This window comes from Paramisgurnus dabryanus, chromosome 10, assembly GCF_030506205.2.
Source record: "Paramisgurnus dabryanus chromosome 10, PD_genome_1.1, whole genome shotgun sequence".
Taxonomy (NCBI): domain Eukaryota; kingdom Metazoa; phylum Chordata; class Actinopteri; order Cypriniformes; family Cobitidae; genus Paramisgurnus; species Paramisgurnus dabryanus.
In genome coordinates this window covers 17,557,405-17,576,848 of record NC_133346.1, presented here as the reverse complement: position 1 = coordinate 17,576,848, position 19,444 = coordinate 17,557,405, and the positions used below count along the sequence as shown (strand labels likewise).

At 38.6% G+C, this 19,444-nt stretch overlaps 2 protein-coding genes across 2 annotated transcripts; both read left to right on the top strand.

The window, feature by feature from the left end:
• The first annotated feature begins 2,302 nt into the window (after positions 1–2,302).
• golga7 (golgin A7) lies at positions 2,303–4,958 on the top strand. The gene is made up of 6 exons (XM_065290506.1): positions 2,303–2,394; positions 2,784–2,906; positions 3,186–3,338; positions 3,438–3,539; positions 3,747–3,803; positions 3,883–4,958. Exons 1-5 carry the CDS (start codon positions 2,386–2,388, stop codon positions 3,789–3,791), a joined length of 432 nt encoding a protein of 143 aa, XP_065146578.1. The 5' UTR covers positions 2,303–2,385; the 3' UTR covers positions 3,792–3,803; positions 3,883–4,958.
• A 589-nt stretch (positions 4,959–5,547) lies between these two features.
• Positions 5,548–9,016, top strand: r3hcc1 (R3H domain and coiled-coil containing 1; the record flags this gene model as incomplete). Its single annotated transcript, XM_065290182.1, has 7 exons — positions 5,548–5,693; positions 6,486–6,623; positions 7,301–7,781; positions 7,857–8,029; positions 8,116–8,186; positions 8,260–8,355; positions 8,543–9,016. Coding segments are annotated over 7 exons (1,230 nt in total), but the record flags the coding sequence as incomplete, so codon positions are not given.
• Positions 9,017–19,444: the final 10,428 nt, after the last annotated feature.

Genomic DNA, 19,444 nt, shown 5'->3' with positions numbered 1-19,444 from the left:
GCGTGCGGCCCCCCTTGTGTACACTGCATTTTTTCGCGGCCCCCCGAAAGAAAATTTATGACAAAAACAGTTTTAAAATGTAATATTTTAATTAAACAAAACACATAAACTTATACCTAGTAGTGCTGTTGGTTAGTTGACTTATTATTATTTAGGTTTAAGTACACAGAATTTAAGATAAATGAATGTATTTTATAAAATGTCATAAAACTGGGTCCCCCCTGGCACCATCTCGCGGCCCCCAGTTTGAAAACCACTGTACTAAAACATACCGAAAATGTCTGAAAGGAGGTAAGTAATGGTAAATATTGAATGCTGGAGCCTATTTTGTATCATGAAATATGTACTAGGTGTCTCTTTAGAGATTGCATATAAAACTTCCTGCATTCTCCTGATAAATAATTATCTGCTGAATGTCACCTAGAAGTAAAATTTGGATTTCAAATAGATGAATGAAAAAACGAGAATTGATGCAGTGCTGTACGCTTTAACGGTAAGCTGTAAGCATTTTAAAGAAGGCTGAGATTGCTTTTCAAATGTTAGTACCAGCTGGACAATTAGGGCTGTTTTTTTGGGAATTAAAAACATACTTTTCCATGTTCTCATTCCATTTCCTGATTTCCGAAATGTTGTGACAGTATTGTCTGAATGCTGGCAAACAAATACCTATTTACTATCCAAAGTATGTGGTGAGATCATGTCTGTTTTAAATTAATTCAGTCTGTCATTACTTTCAGATTTTAATTATGCGGGGCTTATCTAGCACCTCTCTGTTTATTGTAGGGGAAACAAAAATGATACAAAGCTTCTGCTAAATATTTCCAAGTTACGTTACATGTTATATAATTCCTGTTTTTTTATTTCTTTTTGAGACATTTAATATGATATGTATAATTGAGTCCTCTCTCTTTCCTAACATTTAATGTGATTTAACACAGATGCCTTACTTCTTTATACGAGTGAATACAGAACTTGACCACCTACCTTAACCCTACTGAAATAAAAGCAAAGTTTAATTGGCCATTTGTGCACCCACCCATTTCCCTCCATTGGACTCCATCTTCAGCAATACACCCCTAAAGGGCTCATTATAGTTGTGCGTACGTCTAATGAGGTCAAATTGCAGCTCACACCTATAATGATCTCTGTGGGTCTCTACTGGTAATGTGTGGAAACCAATAGGGCACCACTAAATCCTACTGAAATAAGTCCCAAAACACACTACATTACAAATAATTTTTTAATGGATAAACTGTTAAACAGCTGATGGCATATGTTAGAATTAAATAAATTAAATTACTATTATTTTGATTATTTTTACAGTATATTATTAGAATTGTTATAATAACAGTAATTTAGTGAAATAAGTGGGGGGTCTAATTTTAAACAGCGTTTATGTGTTGTCAAAATAGTCTTAAAGGGGTCATAGCTTGAAAATCTGACTTTTTCATATTTAAGTGCTATCATCATGTCCCCTGTGCTTCTAGAAAATGTGAAAAAGATCACCCCAATAACTTAGTTTTGGTAAACCATTCTCTGCAAGCATGTGAAAAAATAGGTCATTTGGCTCCCCTTGTGATGTCAGAAGGGGATAATCCCACCCCTTAATCTGCACTATCCTACCACAGCACTGCCATTAAATGCAGAGATTAGCTCATTTGCATTTAAAAGGACACACCCAAAACAGCTCATTTTTGCTCACACCTGCAAAGTGTCAATTTTAACATGCTATAAGTATCAGTAACTTTGTTTAAGTAAATCATTCTCTGCAGGTACGCGAGAAATTAGATTTAGCCTGTTTTGTGAGGTAGGTAGCAAGGCAAATTACAATAATGCCATCCCTTAATCTGCACTATCCAACCATGGCACTGCCATTTAGTGCAGAGAGAAAGAGAGAGAGAGAGAGAAAAAAATAATTGACAGCACAATTGAGTTTCAATTTCAACAAAACACCATCACTGCAATCAGTGTTTGCAATTCAATCAAATCAGCTCATTTGCATTATAAAGGACACACCAAAAACAGCACATTTTTGTTCTCACATACAAAGTGGCAATTTTAACATGCTTTAATAAATTATATGTGGGGTATTTTGAGCTAAAACTTCACATAAGCACTCTGGGGACACCAAAGACTTATTTTACATCTTAACAAAATCTCATAATATGACCCCTTTAAATAACTCAAAACGAATCCGTGTCGATGACACTAATAAGAAATTAATAAAGGGCTTTTTTTAAATTTCACAGTATGGCAAAACCTTGACATTTCTATTTTTAGGACATTAGTGAAACGCGGAATTCATAAACAAGGCAGAGGTTTCTGCCGGACTGTATTTTCAGGAGTACAGGAGGTTGAACAACAGGAAGTGGAGCAGCAGCCACTATGGCGGAGGTACGAAGATAAAAAAATAAAACAACATTTTGTCACTATTTCCACACGTTTATTGGCATTTGTTAAGTACAGAAGTAAAACGTTATATTAGACTAACCTTTATTCTTATAAATTAGATATTTATTTATCTGTGTTAGCGTTCATCTGTGTCCGTCAAATATAATTCGTCGATCATTAACTTTCGCAATATCCAGTTTTCATCTTGCTTTATATCAGTGTGTTTTTATTACATTCAATCACAGTCCTGATTTTAAACGAGCTGTGTGTTGTCGACAGATTTGAGTGGTATTATTTTGATATATTTGGCTGTGATATGCGGGCGTTTGTGCCTGTTTACTGTATGTGTTTATGCGTATTGTATTGAGTAAGTATTATGTTTATTTATACAGACGCACAGCTTGCAAGACCTACGGCAAGCCGCCGTCGCCTCCAAGGTTTTCGTTCAGAGAGATTACACCTCTGGCACCATCTGCAAGTTTCAGACCAAGTTTCCATCAGAGCTGGAAAGCAGGGTGTGTAAAAACGGATTTTTCTGATAGTCAGTATAATAAGACACAGGACTGGTACATGCCCACTTTTTAGTTGAAATAAATATGTAAATGCTAATTTAAATTGAGGATTATCACACATTTATGATGGAAATTGCACCTACTACACTATAAATGGCTTGGTCACTATTTTCTCATTTGACAATTATGTTAGAGAAGTTGTGAAAATTAATATGACAATTATTATTGAGATGTACACTGCACTTTTTTTATCCATGAATTATATGTATGTTTGATTGATAGATTGATAAGCAACAGTTTGAAGAGACCATGCAGACGCTGAATAATCTGTATGCCGAGGCAGAGAAACTGGGAGGAAGGTCATATATGGAGGGCTGTCTGGCCTGCCTCACTGCGTACACAATCTTTCTTTGCATGGAGACCCATTATGAAAAGGTGAATTTGCATGTATTTGACACATTTGATACATTACACTACATCTACATACTTATTATCTATGTATCTGTAATTTGTTACCATGTTCATTTTATTCAGGTGCTGAAAAAGATCGCCAAGTACATCCAGGAGCAAAATGAGAAGATATATGCTCCTCTTGGGCTTCTCTTGACTGACCCTATAGAGAGAGGACTCAGAGTTGTATCCTTTTTGTATACATGTCTCTTAAAAAGTGTTTGCAATTGAGAATATTTTCTTAATATATGGTAGCACAATTACTTTTGTAAATCTTCATCGTGATATTTCAATAATTTATCTTAAATAAATGTTTTATTAGGAGTACTTTTGATCAAAAGGTGACTTGGTAATGGAAAATCCTTGTTCATTTTCTTAACTCAAATTTTAAAGGTGGAGATTACTATTTTTGAGGATAGAAGTATTGGCTCAAGATAAAACACACCCAAGGTGAGTGTTATTAAAATTAGATTTTTCTAAATAATGGTACTTATTGAAGTGAACTACAAAACGTGATTTTTATTTACAGGATCATGTGTGGAACGTGATTATTGGTCTGCTGGACTCAGTACCTGCTTCTCCATCCCAATATGTCCTTACCCTGTTGCTTTAAATGTAGATAGTGTATGCTAACTTTATTTTCAGTTTATTATTATTATTTTTTAAGAAAGTGATTCTATAATGTATCTTACAGAAACTCACCCAATCAGATTTCTGTCATTTAGCAGCCCTCTGATGTCTTATTTTGAATTTATTGTAAATTTATGTTGTCATTTTTTTATAATGCTTATGTTTACTGTATATACTTGTCTTGATTGAGGAGTATAGATTAAGTGCACAGTGTTCTGTCACAAAGTAGTTGCATCATAAATGTTGAAATCGTTTGTGATTTTTACAATCTTGTTTCGGAGAGATCTGATCAGTTATGGTTTTGTTAAAACTGTTTTTCTTACAATACTGAATTTGCTTTGATTTTGTATACACGAAAGTCTGGAAATTTATTGTATTTAATGAATTTTTTATTGTAATCAGGTTATTCCCTACTGAAAAATCCAGCATAAGATGGTGAGCTGGTTTAAGATGGTCTCCCAGCTTGGTTTTAGCTGGTATTGCTGGTGTAGCAAGCTGGTCTAGCTGTCTTTTGATCACTTTTTAGGATTGGTTAGCTGGACTTAGCTTGTAAGGCTGGAAGACCAGCTGACCCACCAGCCATTTTAAACCAGCTACTTATGCTGGTCTTAGCTAGATTTTTCAATAGGGATACCATTATAATCTTTTCCAGTGCTTCATAATGTAGTGCCCCTCTATAGCATACTGTGTTTAATTCCTCCTTCAAGCATTTTAACACTACACTTGTCCAGTGGACTGCTGTACTTTTATCAGGGTCTGCAAAATAATCCTGAAAACACACAAATGCCATAAATAGGTCCTTAAATAGCATGGTTTAATATTGCATAACCTCCTTGTAGTCCTTACTGCTGTCCGTTTAACCTACTTCTTGCGTAAATCTTTTTATCTGTCTTGCATCTGTGTCATTTTTTGAAAATCTTTTGACACTTATTTAAACTATGTATCGTTCAATAAAGTGTTTTCATGAACAAGTTATCTCATTTCTTGAACGTTATTCCGCTCCTGACCACTAGAGTGCGCCACTCACCAATCTCGCCGTCGGTGACGTCTGTCTGTTTGTTTATTCTTAACAGATAATCGTTGTAGTGTTTCTGTCTAAGTTACGTTTTTAACACATTTTTAATAGTTACCGGTGTTGCTAACAGATTTACTACAGACGTGAGTTAATTATTTGTCTATTACATTTGTAGTTTTATGTGACATTTGAGAGATATGCTAGCTGGCTAATGCTAAAGATAAGTAACGTTAAACTGTAAGGGGTGTTCATATTTAAGTAACTTCCCTTCCCTGAAATGCGATTCTTCTCTCATTATTTTTTATTTAATCATACTTAAAAATAAAATAACATTTAAAAGCTGCTTCGTCAGAACGACGGCCTATTTTGGGTAAGTTAGGGAAATGTATTTTGATTTAATTAACAGTTATGTTACAATCTGTCCTATAACTTGCATAACTCGTATAGCTGTTACAGTTTGAGATATCACTTGTAAGTTGCTAATCTGTTTAATATATTTGTAACATCTTATCGTATGACACCAGGAACCACTAAAACCTCCTTGTGTAAATCTTGTGTGGAGAAAGATCCCCTTTTTTAAACACCCTGGCTCTTCCCTGCATTGATGGCTGTTACCTCCCAAAACAAGAGGCTGCTTTTATTCACACAGTCCTTGAGGAAATCTATACATTTCAGAAGAGGAATGAGCAGAAAAGGTAATATCACACACATAAATACTATACCAAGTTTATTAAAACGAGTATTATATGTGACCCAGTCTGGGAAAACACAGTAATTTTTGATTTGCTGTTTTCTACATAAAATCATCCTATATAATGTAAAGATCATTCTGTGAAAATATAACTTCATTATCTTTAATATAGTCATGTCAAAGATTGAAATCAATGTGACATCATCCTTTGATGCTCCAAATCTATGAGACTTCCTAAATTTCACAGGGTCACATTTTATAAATGAGTTAAATTTGTAGTTTAAACAAACAAGACACCATTGGTGTCTGTCTGCATTGTTACATACCTTTCAATAGTAATATTTTTAAGTGTGAAAATACTGTGAAAATTCGTGCTATAATTCGGTCCCCAGTGATTCCATCAATTTAGAAAATGTGAAAAAGATCAATTGATAGGTAATTGAAATTTGGCTCCCCTTGTGATGTCAGAAGGGGATAATACCGCCCCTTAATCTGCACTTTACAACCACGGCACTGCCATTTAGTGCAGAGATCAAATCATTTGCATTGTAAAGGACACACCCAAAATGGCACATTTTTGCTCACACCTACAAAGTGTAAATTTTAACATGCTATAATAAATTATATATATGGTATTTTGAGCTAAAACTTCACACATGTGCTCTGGGGACACCAAAGATTTATTTGACATCTTAAAAAGTCTTGTGAAATGGCCCCTTTAAATATTCTTACATTTAAAATTCCAAAACCCATTTCTCCTCGGATGTTGTCTCATTAAATTTTTTCTCTGTTGTAGCGTCCTACTTTTCCCACCTCTTCCAAGTCGACTCCGCTTCTTGATTCACAAAACCATAGAGGACCACACCGACCTCAGCACCTTTTCTGTGGGTGGTGGCTGGGCCCGCAGAACCGTTCTCTGCTATTCTCATCTCAGGTAAAGCTAGCAGAGCTTATATAATCAGGGTTCCCACGGGTCCTTGAAATCCTTGAAAGTTTGTGAATCTGGGGGATTAAAAAAGGCCCTGGGAAGTTTTTGAAAATATACATGCATAGATAAAGGTCATTGAAAGTGCTTGAATCTATTTTATGCAAGAAGTTTTCTTTTTTAATATTTCATGGGGAGTGTAGGATAATATCATAAAAATTCTAGACTTTTTAAGCACACGTGCTAAACTGTTCTCTTTAAATGTTTGTATCTTCTGCTTGCGAATGTTGATTCATACCAAAATGCTTTTTTGCATTGTTGTGTTTGATACATGAAAACGTCTTGGGTTACGTATGTAACTGTTGTTTCTTAAGAAGGGAACGAGACGCTGTCTCTCCCTTGCCATACTTCCTGCGTCCCTGTAACTCTGTCTTTGGAGGCGTCCCCACAGTGTCACCGCGCGAGTTCCCTCAAAAGGAACTGTAAAAATATATCTTAAAGGGAAACACGATGTAACTTTGCTCTCACTTGAAATGTGTCCCCACATTTAGTCCATGAAATTGAGGGTATTGTACCTGGAAAGTCATTGAAAGGTCCTTGAATTTGACGTTAACTAAGGTGTGGAGACCCTGATAATGTTAATACCTTTACATTGTGATGTCTCATCGTTGTAATCATTCTGACAGGTTACATTCAGAAGAGGATTGCAGAGATGCCGAGCAAATTTCCTATGAGCCACCACATCATCGGAGCAACAGAATGGGAGACAGATTCAACAACCGACCGCCAGAAAACAAGTCTAACGACAGAAGAGCAGCCAGACGGCCAGACAAGCCTATTTACGTCCCACGTGTCTTGCGGCAGAAGGTGTCTGAAAACTCAGCAGATTTCGAACAACAGAATCTCAACCCTTTTGGCAACAGATCAGAGGATTCCACGAAGGAAACGCTTGTGGCCAATCCCGAGCCAGAAGTGAACGGCACTGACCAATCACTGGATGATCAGGAATTTGTGTTGCTTTCGAGCTCTGGGTCTTCATATTTTCCTCCTGCTTGGGACCAGACTGTGTCTTTATTTACATCCATGACATTAGACGACCAAGAAGATTGTGGCAATCACTCGCTCCAGGAACCTGACAGTGAAGACGATGAAAAATTGTATTCTGAGGTGAGTAACTAGATTTTTTTACAAGAATAACTCAATAAAACATATTTTGTGTTTCATTTTTTCTGCATTTGTTAGATCAAAGCCAACCTGAAAGATGAAGACGTTGTCATAAAGGATGCCTGTAATAATTACTCCGGTTATGTAACCATCTGGCTCAACCAAAATGAGTTTTCCCACGTCATCGAGATCTACGACTTTCCCAGCATGTTTAAAACGGACGACCTCCTCGATGCTTTTGCAAGCTACAGGTAATGCGTCACATCCGCTTCTGCATTTGGACAGAAATCGATCTGAAGAAATAAATGACGCTCTTCTGTTTTGTGTGTGTTTATAGTGAGGGGGGCATGAAGATCAAGTGGATAGATAACACTCATGCACTCGGTATATTTTCAAGTCCGTCAGCAGGTATTATTTTAAACTACATGTCATTATTCAGCATATCATGTTTATATATTTGACTCATTTCGGTTCTGTTTAGCTACACAGGCGCTCTCCCTTAAGCATCCATTACTAAAGGCACGTCCTCTATCAGAGGGGAGCCAGAAAGCAAAGTGGAAAGCTAACAGACGAGCAGGTATGATTATTGAGCTATTGCACAATTTGTCATTTTCACCGCTAGAGGTTGTTAAACAACAGTACTAACAGTCTTGCTTGATAATGCCGTGAAAGTGCATGGAATTATGGGAGTTGTAGTCTTCATAGATTTGGAATAACATGATTTTACATTATGTATTTTCTTGACATTTATACTTGCTAAACAGAATTTATCCAACCGGTGAAGGAGAGGCCGCGAACAGACACACAAGTGGCTCGCAGGATGGTGACCAGGGCACTGGGTTTAAGAGGAGGATCAAGAGGCCGAGGAGGATCAAGAGGGCAAATATAAAACACCTATAGGGTTTACAAGTTTTTAGCTTCGACAACATCTAATAAAACACAAGCTGCACATTTTGCCTTGCTCCCAACGGAGATGTGTGTGTGTGTATGAAGTGTAATAAATATGAATCTGTGAATAAGCTATGAATGTTTTTTTTGTGGTTATACATTAAGTTCCACTTTTAAATTTACTCTGAATACATGGCATGAGCCTCGATCGAGCTACAATACAAATTTCAAAGCGTCCAGAAATGTTTGGTGTACTAAAATATAATCAGTTCTTTACTGAAAGGACCTGCGGCTCGGCTCTCCACAAACATTTATTTTTGCCTCGCTGCTTCCTTTTTGGGTGAATGTCACCTGTAGCAGCCAAATTTTACTGCTGCTATTGAGATGCTATGTTGTCTTTATTGCACTAGGTGTCGCTGTGTATCTGTGAATGCATCAGGTATATAGATAGGAAATGTATTGTTGAGGTCAAGGTGTTAACCCGGAAGGGCAAAGGGTTTTTGACCGTTCCACCGTATAGATATGTTTGTCATGCTGTTTTAATGTTTTGGAATAAATGGATTACACTCTAAAGCAAGGACAACGCTTGGACTCTTCTTAACGGTAATTAAAGTTTAAACGCGTCAACCAACTCATTCCGGGAATAACATCGTAGAAGATTAATAACGGTTAGATCTTCTACAACATTAGTCAAAAACCTGCCAGCAGTTGGGACTGTGTCGGTGAACTTATCTTTGGATCGTTTACACATTGGAATTACGAGTGCTGTTGGAAATCGCTTGGATGATAAGATCTAATGAAACTGGATTACACGGCGCCCAACGAGCAAAGGTAATGTAGCGCTATACTGTTTAATGGCCATTAACTGTGTGCACACATAAAGGGTAAATCCAATGCATTGGTAGCCGAACATTTAAATTGACTGTTGCGTTGAGCATCGTTGCTACGGACTATCGTTGATTGACTGATTATCATGGAAATTAATGTACAAACCGCTAGTAAATCTAACGTAACTAGCGATGCTAAAATACCGACTCCAAAACGAGAAATTAAGCTCACTGCAAAGGCTTTCGCTTGTAAACTGGACAAGTTACAAACTGATAGAAAGGCCAAGCTAAATAAAGCAAGCCTCATAAGGAAGTTAATTCAAGATTTAATGGTAAAAAATGATAAAACCCAGGTCGAGAAAGCCCTTAAAGAATTGATTGAATTGTGTAATGAAATACAGTGTATACATGAATCTCTGTTGGAACTGTTACCAGATGTTGAAAGGGACAAACATATAACATGGTTTAAAGCAAAAATGATGTTTAATGATGAATGTATTACTGATGCAAAGTTGTGGGTTTCTCACTATGATACAGAATGTGGGTATGTTCATCCAATTCAGAATGTTGATTTAACTAATGACAAGGATGATGTTAATCCAAATGATAGTATTTCCAATGTTGACACGAGTAGTAAATGTTCAAGTCGAAGGAGTGGTATGAGTGGAGTAAGTACCACATCTTCAGCAAGGGTAAAAGCTGAAGCAGAAAGAGCTGCGCTTATAGCTCGTGCAGGGGCTTTGAAGGAAAAACATGCTTTGGAGGAACAGGAGCAACTGCTTAGGAGAAGAAGGGAAGAGCTGGATTTAGAAACTGAATTGGCTGCATCTACTGCCAAGTTGGCCGTATTACAAGCTGCAGACCTGAAAGATTCTCTCCAAGCACCCTCTGATGGCATGAATTCCTACTTGGAAAGTGAAAAACGGAAAGCGCAATCTGTTAATATCTTGAATCCTACAGTACAGGAGTATAAACCTGGATCCAGGAAACCAACGCAAAATATTGAGTCGTCAAAGGAACTGCTACCATCTATCGACCCATTACCATTAGATGTACGGAGAAAGGAAACAGAGCGGTGGTGTAAAGCTACGTCAAGGCATTGGTATAACCACAAAGAACAGCAACAGGAAAATAATATGATGGGAACATCTCAGCATTTTCATCACCAGTCAATAATAGCACCATTGGAGGATGAGCAAAGGCAAGTCTTATACTATCCAAGCGGTCAAGACTCATCCAGGGACCTTCTTACCATCATGCACAGGCAAAATGATATAACTGCGGCGTTGGTACGACAGCAGCAATCATCATCTCTGCCACCTCGAGAAATTCCAACCTTTGAAGGCGATCCACTTCAGTATAGAGCATTCATTAAGGCCTTCGAGCAAGGAGTGGAGGATAAAACGGGAAAGGCAGACTGCTTATACTATTTGGAGCAGTTTACAAGAGGACGACCACGAGAATTGGTGCGTAGTTGTCAACATATGGCTCCAGATCGTGGTTATACAGTGGCAAAGGATCTTCTACAGGAACACTTTGGAAATCCTTATAAAATTGCAACCGCTTATATGGAAAGGGCTCTGGCATGGGAAACAATTAAATCTGAGGACATTAAGTCACTTCAAGCTTATTCCCTATTTTTGCATGGTTGCTGTAATGTAATGGAGGAGCTTCCGTATATACAGGAATTAGATATGCCAGTGAATATGAGAACTATCATTTCAAAGTTACCCTTTAAGATGAGGGAGCAGTGGAGGACCAAAGCACACGACATTATGGAAAAAAACGGTCACCGAGCTCATTTTAAAGATCTAACCACATTCATTGAACGGTGGGTCAAAATTCTCTCAGATCCTCTGTTTGGTGACATACAGGACCCATTATTGGGTGCTACAGGGATTAAGGGTCTCATCAGGTCTAGACCACAGCCCAGGGATAGAGTAAAGGGAAATGTCGTTGCCACTACAGTAACATCTATGGATTTGCCTGGAGGAATGTCTGACACAATTTTAGATCCAGAGATTGTGGAGAAAGCAGAGTGTCCCTTTTGTTATACACGTAATCATACCCTGGAGGAATGCAACCAATTCCAGAGAAAGAAGCACAAAGAAAAGATCAGCTATTTAAGGGAGAATGGAATATGCTTTGCATGTCTATGTTTTGGTCATATAAGCCGAGATTGTGAGCAGCGCTTGACATGTAAAGTGTGTGGTCGAAGCCACCCTACCTTGCTTCATATTAAAGGCCAAGCTGCAATGTTGGAGCAAGTAGAGGGATCTTCTAATAGCCAGTCAACCTTGTTTAAAACATGTGGCCGTACTAGGGCCGGAGAAGACCGATGTGCTCTGTCCATTTTACCCGTAAAGGTGAAATCCACAAAAGGGAATCGCATTATAAGAACATATGCCTTCTTAGATGCTGGTAGCTCAGCTACATTTTGCTCAGAAAGTCTAATGCAAAAGCTGAATATAACAGGCAGGAGAACTAACTTCCTGTTGAGGACTATGGGGCAAGAAAAGATTGTTCCAGCTTACTCTTTGACTGGTTTAGAGATATCTGATCCGAATAGTGATGAATTCCACAGCCTTCCAGAGGTTCTAACACAGAAAGAAATGCCTGTCACTGTTAATGACATGGTAACATCTGCAGATTTACTTAAATGGCCATACCTGCCAAAGGTGCACATCCCAAGTACAAAGGCAAATGTGGAGCTGCTAATAGGAACCAATGCACCCAAGATACTAGAACCTTGGGAGGTCATCAACAGCCATGGGCAAGGTCCATATGCTGTTAGGACAAAGTTGGGATGGGTCATTAATGGACCGTTGACTGAAAATGGTGGAACCTCAGAGAGGCAACTCCCTTCTGCTACAGTGAATAGGATCTCTCTGTGTAAGTTAGAAAACATGCTGAATGCTCAATATAACCATGATTTCTGTGAGAAATTCAGTGAGGAGAAGGAAATGTCAAGAGAAGACCATAAATTTCTGGAAATAATGGAACATTCAACTAATCTTCAGGAAGGAAGGTATTGTTTGAAACTCCCCTTAAGAAGGAAAGAAGTCTCATTGCCAAACAACTTTACAGTGGCCAAGCAAAGGATGCAGGGTTTAAAACGAAGGTTTCTGAACAACAAGGACTTGCATCAGGAATATGCAGAGTATATGAATAATCTCATCAGTAAAACCTATGCAGAACAAGTATCACAACAACAGCTACCCGGCCAAAGTGGGAAGGTGTGGTACATTCCCCATCATGCAGTACACCATCCAAAAAAGGGATCACTTCGAGTGGTGTTCGATTGTGGGGTCACCTTCCGAGGAGCATGCTTAAACAACGAGCTGTTACAGGGTCCTAACTTAACTAGCTCATTGCTTGGAGTCCTTACCCGGTTTAGAGAAGAAACTGTGGCATTCATGGGTGACATTCAAGCCATGTTCCACCAAGTAAAGGTCGCTGAAGAGGACAGAGATTTTCTTCGATTTCTCTGGTGGCCAAATGGAGATATCACTAAAGATCTAGTGGAATATAGGATGACTGTGCATTTGTTTGGCGCAGTATCTTCTCCCAGTTGTGCTGCCTTTGCACTAAAAAAAAACTGCTGATGATAACCAGTCCAAGTGTTCAGTGGAAGCAGTTCGATCTATTAATCAAAATTTCTATGTCGATGATTGTCTGAAGAGTTCTGCCACGGCTCAGGAAGCTATCCAGATGATTAAAGAATTAACTGCTTTATGTTCAAAGGGAGGCTTCCTCTTGGAAAAGTGGATTAGCAACAGTCGTGTTGTTTTACAAGCCATCGCCGAAGATCAAAGGGCCCAAGACCTAAAGGAGTTGGACCTAGATCGAGATAAGCTTCCAGTGGAAAGGGCGTTAGGCCTACAGTGGTGCGTGGAGACTGATACATTTAAGTTCAAGATGGAGATGAAGAAACAGCCTCTTACTAGACGTGGCATGCTGTCAATCACCAGTTCAGTTTATGATCCTATAGGCTTCCTGGCACCAGTCACCTTACTCGCCAAAATGTTACAGCAAGAACTTTGTAGGAGGAGATGTGGATGGGATGATGATTTGCCACCTGGTATTCTGCATCAATGGAAAGGATGGTTGGAGGATCTGGATTTGCTGGCAACATTTAATGTGACTAGGTGCATTAAGCCGGCAAATTTTGGGAAAATTATGTTTGCCCAATTACATCACTTTGCGGATGCAAGCGAAGGTGGTTATGGAACTGCAACATATATTCGCATGTTAAACCCATTGGGCGACATTCAGGTTTCCTTTCTCTTGGGCAAGGCCAGAGTGACTCCACTAAAGGCCGTAACTATTCCCCGGCTGGAGTTGACAGCTGCGGTTCTTGCTGTCAGAGTGGATTCAATGTTAAGAGCAGAGCTGAAACTTCAATTGAGTCATTCTGTTTTCTGGACTGATAGTACTTCAGTGTTGAAGTACATCAACAATGAGGATAGGCGTTTTCATACATTCGTTGCAAATAGAATTGCAGCTATCAGAGACGCATCTGAGCCATCACAGTGGCGACATGTTCCTACTCAAGATAATCCAGCAGACGATGCGTCAAGGGGACTTAAGGTGGCAGATTTATTGAAGAATGACAGGTGGCTGGAAGGGCCTGCATTTCTCTGGAAGAATGAGGAGGACTGGCCTAAAGTTGTACTAGACACCCGCGTGGACCCCAGTGACATGGAGATTAAAAGGGAGACGACTGTAAATGCTATTAATGTGTGTGATGAGTTGAAGCCTACTGACTACCTCATGATATATTTTTCTGACTGGAGGCGGCTTAAGACCACAGTTGCTTGGTTTCTCAGAATAAAGTCTATGTTGTTGGATCAGAGTCGCTTGAGAAAGCGGTTGGAGACTTCTGTGACTGGTAAACTGAGGACAAGCAAACAAAATAAGATGACATCCTGGCACGGGATTTTAACGCTGGATGAGCTGTCAAGAGCAGAGGTGACTATCATTCGCTATTGCCAGCAACAACGATTCAACGAAGAGATTGCCGCACTATCAGCCCAAGCTACCATTAGGCGTCAGAGTCCTTTATACAGGTTGGACCCAGTTCTGGATAATGGACTCTTGAGAGTTGGAGGGAGATTGAGTAAAGGAGCAATGCCTGAGGAGGCCAAACATCCGTTCATTCTCTCAAAGGATCAGCATGTTTCTTTTCTCATTCTCAAGCATGTTCACCAGAGTTTGGGCCATAGTGGACGCGCACACACATTGTCTACAGTGAGGAAAAGGTTCTGGATTACAAATGCTAATTCTGCTGTACGTAAGGTCATCACTGAATGCAGCTTTTGTAAACGCTATAATGGTAGACCAATGGAACAAAAGATGGCAGACCTTCCAAAGGAGAGAGTCCTCCCTGATTTACCACCATTCACTAATACGGGAGTTGATTATTTTGGTCCAATTGAAGTAAAGAGGGGAAGATCGACCTGCAAGCGATATGGAGTTATATTTAGCTGTATGGCAAGCAGGGCTGTCCATATAGAAGTAGCAGGGTCATTGGAAACAGACGCTTGTATTAATGCTTTGCGGCGTTTCATCAGCAGAAGAGGACAAGTGTTACAACTAAGGTCTGATAATGGCACCAACTTCATTGGAGCAGAAAGAGAACTGAGGGAGGCTGTTGCTGCTTTGAACCATGTCCAAATTCAAGGAAAACTTTCTCAAGTTGGAATTCGCTGGAATTTTAATCCGCCAGCAGGCTCACATCATGGAGGGGTGTGGGAGCGAATGATCCGCCTGATAAGAAGGGTTCTAAGCTCCGTGCTACGACAACAGAGATTGGATGATGATGGGTTGCATACAGTGCTCTGTGAAGTGGAAGCCATTTTAAATGATCGTCCAATCACCCAGCTTTCAGATAATCCAAATGATTTGGAGCCACTCACTCCCAACCATCTTTTGCTTCTGAAGGGTCAACCAGCTTTACCACCTGGAGTGTTTGGGCCCCATGATCAGTACACGAAAAGACGATGGAAACAGGTTCAGTACATTTCGGACCTTTTTTGGAAAAGATGGGTACGAGAATATTTGCCATTGCTCCAGGAGCGTCAAAAATGGAATCAGAAGAAAAAAAGTCTGAGTACTGGCGATATTGTGGTGATAATGGATCCATCAGCCCCACGGGGTTCTTGGCCCTTGGGCAAAGTTCTTAAGGTCTTTCCAGATAAGCAAGGTCATGTACGCTCTGTGAGGTTACAGACCAAGTCCAGTATAATTGAAAGACCTATAACAAAGTTGTGTTTGGTGCATGAGGTTTAATCATTTGTTATGTCTGTATGGCCTTAACAAATAGGGGCCGGTATGTAGCAGCCAAATTTTACTGCTGCTATTGAGATGCTATGTTGTCTTTATTGCACTAGGTGTCGCTGTGTATCTGTGAATGCATCAGGTATATAGATAGGAAATGTATTGTTGAGGTCAAGGTGTTAACCCGGAAGGGCAAAGGGTTTTTGACCGTTCCACCGTATAGATATGTTTGTCATGCTGTTTTAATGTTTTGGAATAAATGGATTACACTCTAAAGCAAGGACAACGCTTGGACTCTTCTTAACGGTAATTAAAGTTTAAACGCGTCAACCAACTCATTCCGGGAATAACATCGTAGAAGATTAATAACGGTTAGATCTTCTACAACATCACCTTTATCTGAACATCTGAGGGTTTATGAGTGTGTTCTTGTAAGAATTTACTTTTTCTTGGGATTTTTAAGCAGGAAATGTGGTCTTGTTTGTTTTAGCCTGCTTGATTTTCTTACTAACATGCCTGGCATCTCTTAGCATCTGATCCAACTATTACAAATAGACCGTTTCATAAACAGTGACTCTTATTTAGTCATTTTTGTTACGATTGGCGTTGCTTCACAGGAAGCTGTTTAAGTTTCTTAGTTACTTTATGTTGGTAAAGTTTGGCTTTCAAACATGGGTCATGTATGGGCTGTGTATATTTTGGAGATCAGATAGGAAACAACGTGGCAATTTTGGCACATCTGTTTTGTTTATTAATCATATGTGCAGATAGCCAAATCTAGATGTTTTATTTATTGTGTAAATGTCATTTTTTTTGTCTTAAGAGTTGATTTGTTTAAATTTAAGAAAGTTTCTTTCTGCACTACAATAAAGAAAGTAAACGAAAGTAAAATAGTTAAAATGTGGTAAAGTTGTTTTTACCTAAACCTGTTGTTTTTATATTTGAATTAAAATATGTGTGTTTTTTCTAAATTGGCGTCTCTGTAATTATTTCTTATCCCAGGTAGGTATACTTAAATGTACTAAAATATACTATAAATACCAACAAGTACAAGGATTTTGTGTGTTAAATAATAGTGTAAAAGTTATACACTTTATAATTATACTACGCAGCATTAATACTTTTTTAGTCATTTTTAGAGTATTAAAATAATGTCTCATATTAGCAAAGTCGAGTACACTTTGATCCTGATTTGATCCAGAAACATTTTATAACATAGTTATGCTTTTTAAAAGTCTCCTCACATCCTGATAGCAATCTCTGTTAAATTGTTTAAATGTATTTTTATAAATATATGCTATCTGTGAAAGGCGTAGGTCCAAAAAAAGTTCAACAAATCACTGAACTCGGACCAAACGCAATAATTGGAGACATTTAATTTTTGCTCCTCTTCTGTGAACGTGAATTTCCACTGCGCAACCTGTTCACGCAGACGCCATACGTCATCAGCGCGTTCCCACGCGCTCAACTCCCGTGTGTAAACGGAGGCAAACAAACTTTCCTGACGAATTGACAACCTGCACAGGAACCACAAACGAAAGATTTCTTTTGAAACAACAACGACAAAAACCGTCTGGATCAGCAAAGAGCAAAAACCTGAATTAACATTGGTAACTTTACTGTTTTACCACGAGATGGAAAGAGCTGCGGCAAAGGGTCTAAAAGGGTCGTTGCAGTGTTACTTTTGGAAAGGTAGGTACGCGATATGATTGTATTTTGTTGGATTCGGATATTCTACTTTGATGAAATTCTACTTTTGATGTGTTGCTTAAGAAGTTTGTTAGGGCTGTCACAATAATGACATTTCGCTGACAGTTAATTGTGTAATTGTGACGATTAATTGTCTGTTTGAGGGCTTTGACGAATTGTCTGTTTTATTTCTTTGACATTTGATTTGTTTATGAAATCATTTTTACACATTTTTTGTGATATTTAAATATTTTGCAAGATTTACCTGGCAGTAAATATTTACACAGATAACACCAGTGGCGGCGTTTCACGAAAACCTAGGGTATGGCAAAAATTCTTCATACAAGAAGGCCATTCAAATAACGAATCTATGAAACCACATTATATCCATATGTGTACATACTCCACCAACCTGTATAAAATCATACTATTATTGCACGGTTGTACACTTACTGACAACAATGCGGAAGCAATACAAATGAAAAACAAAAATAGAAATCATGGTTGTTTAAAATGATTTTCAAATGTTGTCATTCTTAACTAAGTGCAACTCCAGCAACAGATAAACTAAAACAAGATAATATCAAAACATACTGTAACATCCCTTCACAAATCTTGTCATTACAGCCGCCAATAAACACTTATAAAAACACAATAAAGACTTTTAATGATGTGATAGAGCACACGTAGTTAACCCAGCCAACCAACTAGACTAAAACACTAAATAAAACTTAGTAAAACAGGGCTAAATGCAAAAATAAGTCTTACCTTTTGTCGTCGTGCAGTTTTTATTCCACAAGTCGCCATATTCAAAAACGCGCGCAAATAATTAATACAATTCACTTCGACTGCGATACAATTTCCCAGTGTAAGAGAACATGTTTATTTATCCACAGAGAACAAATAATTTTACTTCTGGAATAATGTATGCAATATGCATTGCGCGAGTGTGGGGGAGAACCATGAGTCTGTTTGAATGTAAAAAAAAAAGGAGTTTACTTGCGAAAATAAAGATTATAACAACAGCGGTCATTATGAGACCTCCTGCACAATTCAAGCTGCGCTGCAAGAACGACAGGTTGATGACATCAAAGTACCGCGAGGGTGAGGCGAGAAATCATCGGAAGAGTTTGCTTTCAAACCGCTCTCGCGGCACGTTGATGTCATCCACATGTCGGTTCCTATATTATAGCATGAAGTCGCGCACACGCGTAAATTATCCATATTAGTGATGTACCAATGTTCAAATATGTTCTACTGAAAATATTTAACATTATTTTTAATAAGCTTCATTATAGCCTGTTAATTTCTGGTGTTTTGTCTGAATGCTAGGGTATGGCAACTGCCATACCCTGCCATACGCAAACGCCGCCCCTGGATAACACATATTTAAAAGTAATCTGATACTGTCTCGTTTATACAAGCGCTGCAGCTCCCCCTTGTGTTTCCTAGAGAGATGTGCAATCATTGCGGTGAGCTGAAATTATCGCGATGAGGTCAAACAATTTCGATGAGACGATTATTTAATCATTGTGGCAGCCCTTGTTTGTGTAAGCTACATTTACAAATTAGCATAACGATATTTATGTTTTCAAAATTACAAGCAAACTAATGTCTACACAACCGAAAATGTGCCGTATCTAATTCCGATTTAAAAGTTGTTCATGTTGGTTATTTTGGTAATGTTATTCCCTTTGTAATGCAAAATGTTCTCACTGGTGAATGAGATGGGAATGGGCTTGTGGCAGGGGCGTCAGTTTGTGCTGAAAAGTGGTGGGGACAAAAGATCAGATAAAAAAACATTACAGCAGAATGTTTTAAGAAATGTTAAATAACGGCGCATCAAAAATGTGCAGGCTGGTCAACAACACAAAAATACTCAGAATAAAACCCTCAACAATGTCAACTGCATATATAACAGTCCCTGCAACACCAGCTCAACCAAACAGTGCCAAAGCACCATACTGTAGAAAACAGCAGCAC